General features: G+C 46.7%; 1 protein-coding gene across 1 annotated transcript in view; it reads right to left on the bottom strand.

Moving 5' to 3' along the window:
• hdac5 (histone deacetylase 5) overlaps positions 1-9,251 on the bottom strand; it is a gene marked incomplete at its 5' end in the record, with an annotated part of 30,334 nt that continues 21,083 nt past the window's right edge. The window contains 13 exons of the mRNA XM_079233092.1: positions 1-1,327; positions 2,076-2,256; positions 2,351-2,432; positions 3,321-3,454; positions 3,562-3,680; positions 3,775-3,872; positions 5,496-5,615; positions 6,675-6,762; positions 6,859-6,914; positions 7,021-7,128; positions 7,247-7,296; positions 8,026-8,146; positions 8,604-8,737. Of these exons, the coding sequence (XP_079089218.1) occupies positions 1,288-1,327; positions 2,076-2,256; positions 2,351-2,432; positions 3,321-3,454; positions 3,562-3,680; positions 3,775-3,872; positions 5,496-5,615; positions 6,675-6,762; positions 6,859-6,914; positions 7,021-7,128; positions 7,247-7,296; positions 8,026-8,146; positions 8,604-8,737 (1,331 nt within the window). The 3' untranslated portion in view covers positions 1-1,287. The remainder of the gene's footprint in view (positions 1,328-2,075; positions 2,257-2,350; positions 2,433-3,320; positions 3,455-3,561; positions 3,681-3,774; positions 3,873-5,495; positions 5,616-6,674; positions 6,763-6,858; positions 6,915-7,020; positions 7,129-7,246; positions 7,297-8,025; positions 8,147-8,603; positions 8,738-9,251) is intronic.

Raw genomic sequence — 9,251 nt, 5'->3', positions numbered from 1 at the left:
CGTAACCATGGGTGACCGACAGGACAGGAGAAAGTATTTACACCAGAGAGGAAATATTACAATTTAACAACAACAACAACAACAACAAAGGAGGGACGTGGTGGTCGTTGTGGCGTTTTCAAAACGGGCCACAATCCCACAATCCCCTTTTCTGGGAACAAGGGGGCGGGGCTCAAACTCACATGACTCAATCGAAATGAGTGAAAGTGAGAGAGTGAGAGAGAGAGAGAGAGAGAGAGAGAAAGAGGCGGTTTACATATCTCACCCAATGAACACTGTTATAACGGGCCTGATCCTGAGACACTGACACCAGATCCAGTCGGAGTGAACATCATTATTAACTGAATGATATTAGTGTTCCATGGAGACTGTTGCTGGGTTCCAGAGTGTAGTGATGATGGCTTTAGAGGTTTTTCTTCCCGAACTAAATTACAGTCTGTTGGGAGTACCCGGCGGGAGAATTGTCAGATTGGAAAGAAAATACAATTCTTAGCAGTTTCAATATATATATTTATAGGAACTCTCTTGATTCTCTCTCAAGGTTTCTGAAGAGTGAGATAAGAACAAATTAAGGCATCCAGATGAAGAAACAAGAAATGAGCTGACTGAAAGGACAGCAGCGTGAGCGTGTGCGTCGGTGTGTCTTCAGTCCTGATTGGCTGGTTGGTTTGAGGTGCTGCGGCGGTCGTGTTCTGTGGTTTCTGATTGGATGTTTTTATGCATTTTTTTATTTGTATTTTTTTTTTTAAATAAAAGGCACCGAGTTCCTCCTCTTTTTGTTTTAAAAACAGTTTGCTCCTCCTCCTCCGCCAGAGGACAGACGGACAAGAGGACAAGGCGTCCGCTTGGCGTCTGACGTTCTGACTCAAATTCCACAGCCGTGTCCCCGCTGTGGAACGACAGGAGAGCGACAGGGTGGACGGAAGGGAACAAAAGTCAGTGGTGCTGTGTACAGGTGGTAAAGTATGCAGGGTACAAGTGTGTCCCCTTGTGTGTCCCCTCTCCTACTCCGGTTTCCACGGAGATGCCAACAAGTCGTTTGCTCCTCCTCTGGGCCCGATGAAGAAGAGAGACGCGTCCGTGTTCTCCCACAGTCTTCGTCCTCGTCCGTGGCGTTCTCCTCGGGAAAAATCAGGAGTCCTCCACAACGGCACAATTCTGCTCTGTGTGTTTTGTGTGAGCGCCTACGCACACTCTGCGGAAGAAGAAGAGGAGGAAGAGGAGGTGCCAGAAGGAGGTGAATTTATAGTTGTTTCTCTTTGCGTGTGATTCTCCTTGAAGCTCTTCCTACAACACAGGCTCTTCTTCCATTGGCTCCTCTGTGGACCTGAGGGGGGAATTAAACAATGTCAGATTCAACAGGACTTATACATACATACATACATACATACATATACACATGATGTCTTCATAATAAGAATAATAAGAACCCAAAACACTGCCTGTTAAAGACATACTGCAGGAACGTGGACATCGTCGTCGGGACGTCCCCTGTTGGTTTGTGGACGACAGTGTTGAAGCCGTTTTGGCCGTCACTATCTTGTTTTTGTTTCTTTCAACCACTGAATGGAAGTGACCATATTTGGACTGCGGAGGAGTGACGTAGAGACGGCTTATTCGAGTCTGGCAGCGACCTGTCAATCACAGTAAGCCCCGCCCTAAAGCATCCCCTGCTTTAAGGTCTGTTTGACTCTAAATGACCATAATTTACTAAATGAACATCATGTTGTATTGAAGAAGACTTGAAACTAGAGATTGAGACATAAACTCATGTTTACAATGTTTACTGAGGGAATACATCAAAAGTAGAGTCATTTATATAGACGTCTATACAACCAGAGGAGTCGCCCCCTGGTGGTCAGTAGAGAGAATGCAATGTTGAGGCAAGAAGCGGAGGTTGCGTTTTTTCGACGCAGTGTCCGCCATTTTCCTCGCTTCTTCTTGCATGCGATGCTTCCGGACGCATCCAGTGCCCTGAGGCCGACGCCCAGAAACACCCGGGACACAGCCAGATAGGAAAATACGGCCTGTGCAGATACAGACACACTTTGAGCCGGTGTTGTGTCACCGCTGACCTGCTGGTTTCTGCGCTGTCTGGATCCGGGCCCGGCTGCTCGACGTCCACGCTGAGCGAGGCCATGGCGCTGACCGTCTCGGCCTCGTCCTTCTCCGATTGGCCCCGAGCCCCCAGGGGGTCGTCCAATAGCGAGTGGCCGCTTGTCTGAGACAAACTCTGGAGACACGACCAATGTTTATCTGCAGGAGAGACAGAGAGAAAGAGGGATGAGGCATGCTGTAGCTTCTCATTGTTGTGTGTGTGTGTGTGTGTGTGTGTGCGTGTGTTTCTTACTCTGGATCTCTATCACTCTCTCCAGCGAGGCCCAAGCTTTTGGACAGGGCTTCTCCTGAGGCCACTGAAACACAGAGTCACACTGGGAGAGGCAGAGAACGCGTGTTAACAGAAAGATCAACGGTGTATTTCACATTCAAGACGTCCTGAAGCACAGCGCTGACCACTGAGGACTGACGGGAGGCGGCTCTCCCTTTAAGTGTCGCCTGCATGCGCTGACCTGCCGTGTCTAAAGGAATAGTTCAACATCATTGGTTGGGAAACCACTTGTAAGATAAATCGGAATCTTGTGTGTTATGAATGACGTGTGTAGCCTAGCTTAGCATAAAGATCGGAAGCAGGAAGGAAGGGGGGGCTCTGTGAAAACAAATACACCTACAAGCACTTGTAAAGCTCACTGCTTTGATTAACACCTATGATTGACACATTTTCTGTTTTAAACATAGACTGCGTAGATCTTTACATACATTATGATTCATATGGTCAGTAACCGCGTTGCTAGCTAGCTTAGCAACATTGCCACTGCGCTGTGGGACATTGACTGGTAGTTTCTGAAACACTAAATCCCACATCTGTAATAGAACGTGAGTTGGTGTATTTATAGACTTCATTGTTGCTCGTTGTGCCTTTCTAGCCAAACGGCTAGCACGGTGCTAGCGCAGCAGCTAGGTGGCGCTGACTTAAACAGTGTGGCCGCGCTCGGGCCATGATTGGCTCAGCCGCGTGTGTGGGCGGGATTAGTAAACACAGTGTTTACCCGTGAGCTTTAGGGGTGTTATTAGGCTTTTTTTTCCTTTATGCTAAGCTATGCTAACCAAGTCCTGACTTAAGGCAGTTATTTTACCATTCAAATGGACAATACTGTCGTAGTGAGACGTAACGCTGGTCTTACTGCCGGTCCCGTGATTCCATATTAATCACAGAGATGGTGGACATTCAATCATGTATAACTATGGACTGTCTCTCTTACCGGTTCTCCCAGAAGCGCGGCGACACAAGCCTCTGACGCGTCGCAGATGGCCGTGAGGTCATGACCTCCCTCCAGCGCCATGACGACGCGCCCGCCCGCCAGACCCATCAGCAGCTGCGTTAGCTGACCAAAACCTACACACACACACACAGTTAAAACTCTGATTACAAAGTATTTGGCATCATGCTGCAGAGACGTCAGCGTATGAAGAATAGTCTCCGGTAGCCGGTGAGGCACTCACACTTGGCGGAGACGTTGTATCCTCCCAGAGGAGACTGATGACCCTCCACGGCGTCGAAGCCCGCGGACACCAGGACCACGTCTGGACTGAACTGCTGGGCGATGGGCATCACGACGCTCCTACACACACACACACACACACACACACACATTTTGTTGCTTATCCTTAAAGCCATTTGAATTCTCACGCACCGAACGTCATAGTGATGTTTACCTGAAGGCAGTGAGGTACTCCACGTCCCCCATAGGCGGCTCTACTCCTCCGGTCCACGCTATGTTCACATTGAAACCAACACCTGCACCGGATCCCACCTGCAGAGAGGGGCAGAGATGCATTGTTGTGTGTCTGTGGGCGTCACTGGAATATTGAACCACCACCGATAGTTGTAGAATAAATGACCAATAAATCTCATGGACTTTGGTTCTACTGGGTGTTTAATAAGTACTATGCAGTGGCGGCTGGGCAACATACCAGAAGCCAGCAAGCTTAATAAAGTATTATTACATATTTTTAATTATACTTTTAAAGTAAATTAAGCCACACAGAATGGAATTAACCACACAAATGAGTCTATGTCGTATTTTCTTTCCTGGTGATCCAGCATCCATCTAATTCTAGTAAATGTGTGTAACAACACACTAAAACCACAATTTGATTCATGAGTGGGAATCAATGGGAAGACGTGGGAATAATGTTAGATTGAGACCATAAACTCATGTTTACTGAGGGAATAAATCAAGAGAGAGTAGAGTAATTTTCTCATAGACTTCTATACAACCAAAGGAGTCGCCCCCTGCTGGTCAGTAGAGAGAATGCGGGTTTTAGGACACTTCCACGTTGACAAAGCCGGAGTTTTCCGCCTGTTTGTGACGTTTAACACAGGGTTACCTGGGGAAGCCTGGAGGCTAAAGTAAACAAAGAGGACATGGGTTCATGTTGGGCCCAAAGCTTCATGCTGCCCACAGTTCTGTCTTCTATCAGGCATGGGCATTCCTTTGGCATATTACATTTACACAGGGAAATTAAAGCAGAGACTATATTACACGCCTGGTTTACCATTTCTTTTCATTTTGCTTATTGAAGCCGCTTTGCAGAGTAAATAGATTGATTATTTGTAAAATGACCTGTAGTCTCGTAAGGCAAGAAGAGCCTGGCGTTTAAATCAATCGTTGACGTCAGTTAATCACATTGGGACTGGCAGGGTTCAGACACATTGTGACCAGTGGATTTTCATGACTTTTCCATGACTTTAAACCAAATTTCCATGACCAATCATTTAGTTAAATCTGGATGTAAGCATGAAAAAGTGAGTAAATGTAGTATTTAAACTAACAATGAGAATACAAAGCATACAGTAAACCTTAAATGACACAAATGAATGAGACAATAGTTTGATTAAAGAATAAACATTTATATAGATGCCTGTATATATGCCTGCTTATATTCTGAGTGTCTTTCTTTTAAAAGCATATTCATTATTTCAAACTCAGCGTAAATGAACGACATGAACACATGAATATAACACATTTACATGACTTTTACAAAACCTTTGGGGATTTTATTTTTTTCAAGGACTTTTCCAGGTTTCCCATGACCGTAAGAACCCTGGACTGGGCCCTGGTGTTTTTAAGAACTGGCTTGATAAACAGAGTTGTATGAGGAAGGAAATGCATTTGTCAGGCCTCAAAGATACACTCCATGTGTTTCAGTTAGAATAATACATTTTAGTTTATTTTTTACTCTAAGGTAAGAGTTGACTTCTACCCAGCGGGGAGATTCACCATTTAGCTAAAGGTCAGAGAGAGTTCCCAGTAGGTGTACGACGAGGTATTAGTCATTTTTCAGAACGCCAACTATTTATGAATTCTCACCTCGGCTTTCTCTCTCTGCGCGTGTGTGTGTGTGTGTGTGTGTGTGTGTGTGTGTGTGTGTACCTCCTCTGGAGCTCCGCTGCCAGGAAAGAAGTTCCCGTCGTCGTAGCGATGGAGGGAGATGTAGAGGACGTTGGGGTCGCTGTAGAAGGCCTGCTGGGTGCCGTTGCCATGGTGAATGTCCTGCGGTGACAGGTCGCAGTGGCGGGAGAGAGAAGGTCAACCGGCTGCTGTGATACAGACACTCTGAACACTGAGTTTGGTCAACACTATCCAGATTAATTCCCGTTGCCCGCTCAGAAAACTCTTAAAGGGATAGTTTGGATTTCTCTTGAAGTGTAGGAGGTACTTACATAAGGTGGTGTTACCTACAGCACTAAAGCAATGCACTGCTGTGGGCGGGGGAGCTAAACGTATTACAGACACCAAGAAAAGTCCTCATCAGTTAAAGTGTACGCTACATTTACAATATTTTCACTGAAGCCGTTGTATCCATCGACGCCTCCAGACCGCTGCTGTCGGTCACAACTGATCCCGACTGACTGGTTGTCCAAAAAGGTAAAATGACTGTTTTTGTTAAAAAAAACAATTGAGTGATTGTTATATAAAACTGTAATTATCACCGATAATCAGTGTATAAGTACCTCAAACAACACAACTACAAAGACAATCTAAGCTGCAGTGGGACCCTCGGTAGTTGCCATTACTTTGATACATGTTCTAGTTTTGAATGGAGAACGTTTTAATTTGAGTTTTCAGTTCCAGAGTAAAGTTGTTGAGTCCGGTTTGACATCTCTCCATGAGGGATAGTGTATCTAATTTTACACTGGGCTGACACATACAGTTCAGCTCTTTGTGACTGAAACTTTCCCTTTAATTGCAGGCCAACAATCTGCAGGAACTTCATGAAGCGGCAGCTGTTGAGGGTTCTGGAGCTTTTTAATGTTCTAACAGTGAGCCTGATATGGACCGTGGGACTCAGTTAAAAGGTAAACAATTAAATCCCCCCAAAATTGTGAATCTTAGATAATGATGCAGCAGTGGATCATCAATGTATACCAATGAATTAAACATCTATTAATGATCATTTTTAATGAGCAATTCATAATTTTATGCCCGAAAAAAATAAGCAAATACAAATTAAATTCTTTCCAGGTGAAATTTTCGACAGATTGCATGTGTGTGTGTGTCTGTGTGAGTGTGTCTCTGTGAGTGTGTGTGAACGAGAGTGTGTCGACTCACCCAGTCCACAATGAGGATCTTGCCCACGCCCAGCTTCTGTTGCAGCAGCTTGGCAGTGATGGCTACTGAATTAAAGAAACAAAACCCCCTGTTCTCACACACACACACACACACACACACACGTTAGTCATCGGCGACATGAGCTTCAGGGAGATACTCAGCTGTGTAACAATAATCTACTGACATGGCGGTGGACTCCTCGGCGTGGTGGCCCGGCGGACGCACCACCGCGAAGCCGTCCTGGAGAGAAAACCCAACACAGAGTGAAGGACGGGTTAGTGGAGCAGGAAACAAGAGTGCACTCTGTGTGTGTGTGTGTGTGTGTGTGTGTGTGTGTGTGTGTTACCTTCAGCTCCCCTGCCGCCACCCTGAAGGCCAGCTCGATGACGGAGCCGACCGCCATGCGGACCGCCGCCGACGAGTGCATCTCGTTCCACACCGTGTCACTGTCCACCTGAGAGAGAGCACAGAGATCACACCGGAGCCAAGACACTGACGCACAGACACACACACACACACACAGACACACACACAAGACAGACAGAAAGAGACACAGAGAGAGAGACACTCACCCCAATTCCTCCACAGGGAAGAACTGCATACATCTTCTGGCTGATTGGACCTGGAACCACCAGAGCAGAGGTTACTTACCGGTCTGGTATTGTGTAATGGGTGCATTTTTATTGCGCCGCCCGCTACATAAGACGACGAGAACAGACGCAGCATTTGTGGAATTTGCATCATGCTGTGTCCCAAAAGCTCATCGGCATTGGGGTTGTCCTCATCGTGTCCTCCTAACTATCATAGTCGTCTGTGGGCAGCCAGCGCTCTACGATAATAACTCATCTCTGTCCAGAGACCTGACTAAACTCTACGTGTTTACATGTACGTGTATAAACCGTGGACTGCCCATGTGATAATGCAGCTACACTGTCAGCATAGCCTCGCAGGGATCCATCAGGGGACTCTTTAAAAGCTGTTTGTGTCGTTTCACGGACAGACCTAACGAAGCATGAAGTCAGGCTTGATCTGCAACACGATGTCGTTATTTCGGCATCATTTTCATCCGTTTATTGCAGTTAAATCTCCGTTCATAACATCATCTGGATGATGTTATGAACCCAGTGTTTTTGGGACTTCCACAGCTTGAACAAAGCAGACATTTTACGGCATTGGCTGATGAAACGCTGTTGCTATCAACATGGGGGTAAACCTCTTACAGACAATGTGGAAGAGTTTTTTATTAGAAATACTGTATATATGTGTCACAGCTACATATTATATAGGGATATAGGTCAGACAGACAGACAGACAGACAGACAGACAGACAGACAGACAGACAGACAGGTACCCAGCAGCTTCTTGTGGTCCAGTTTGTGTCGATTCAGCGGACTGGTTCCATACAGCAGAGTGTGGAACTCTGAATGGACGGACTGGATCTCATCCAGAGACGCTTTACGCCCTCGAACCCTCTGCACACACACACACACACACACACACACACACACACACACACACACACACACACACACACACACACACACAGAGAAAGAGAGAGTAAGGAGTCTGCACATTTTTACCCCCCCCAAAACGGATATTTGGCAATTTTTAGAATCAACTATTGCAAAGCAAACACTTTGTATACACGCTGTGGAATGTGGTGTGTAGATGTAGAGACGATGTGTTAAGTGTGATGACGATGACGATTATGATGACGATGATGATAAGAGAAGATCAGCTGTGCTAACTGTCATGAAGGCTTTCAAGTCCACTTCTGTGAGGCGAATGTTAGAAGCGTATTGTAGTGCATGCTGGGATAGCCTGAAACCAACCAGGACCTCTCGGCACTGTGGGCGTAGCTCTGCTGTGAGGACAAAGCTCCTGAGTGTGTGTGTGTGTGTGTGTGTGTGTGTGTGTGCATGCACGTACCTCACAGCGGCCTAGTAGGCCCGTTTCCTGCAGTCGGGACCAGATGCTCTGCACTCTCCCAGCATGCTCTGGGTGGATGTGAGCGTTGCCACACACACACTGATGCTTCAGCATCAGACTGTCATACACAAGCCCTGGAGAGAGAGAGAGAGAGAGAGAGAGAGAGAGAGAGATAAACACCACGTATTCTCAAACCAAAGATACAGATCAATACTCTAATAATGGACCCGTACAAATGACAGCCTGGGACCAGATGAATGCTGGGTAAAAGAAAGAGAAATAAAGAAACAAACAGCAAAGAAAAAGCATCGTAGCATACGTAGCATCGTAGCATACAGACATGCTAGATTCCCCAGTACAACAACACACGCGTGTCAGCGGTCCGTCTCCGTGTATTTCTGTAGTGACAAACCAGCGCCACAAGAGGGCGGCAGCGACAAGCGAGACGCTGAATTCCCCACAAAGCTCATTTTGAAATGCCCTTTTCTATCTGAACCCACTGTGGACACGATGAGCACACGGGGCTCGTGACTCACGAGGGTCATTACGTCGCGTGACACTTTGGGCCGGCGGCTGCCTGAGAACGGCGGTCCGCCCTCTCCCAGAGGTACGGCGGCTGAGCCGCTGTGAGGACATTCAGCTGGCGTA

This window comes from Taurulus bubalis, assembly GCF_910589615.1.
Source record: "Taurulus bubalis genome assembly, chromosome: 17".
Classification (NCBI taxonomy): domain Eukaryota; kingdom Metazoa; phylum Chordata; class Actinopteri; order Perciformes; family Cottidae; genus Taurulus; species Taurulus bubalis.
The sequence above is the reverse complement of the archived record's forward strand: the minus strand, read 5'-3'. Positions and strand labels throughout refer to the sequence as shown.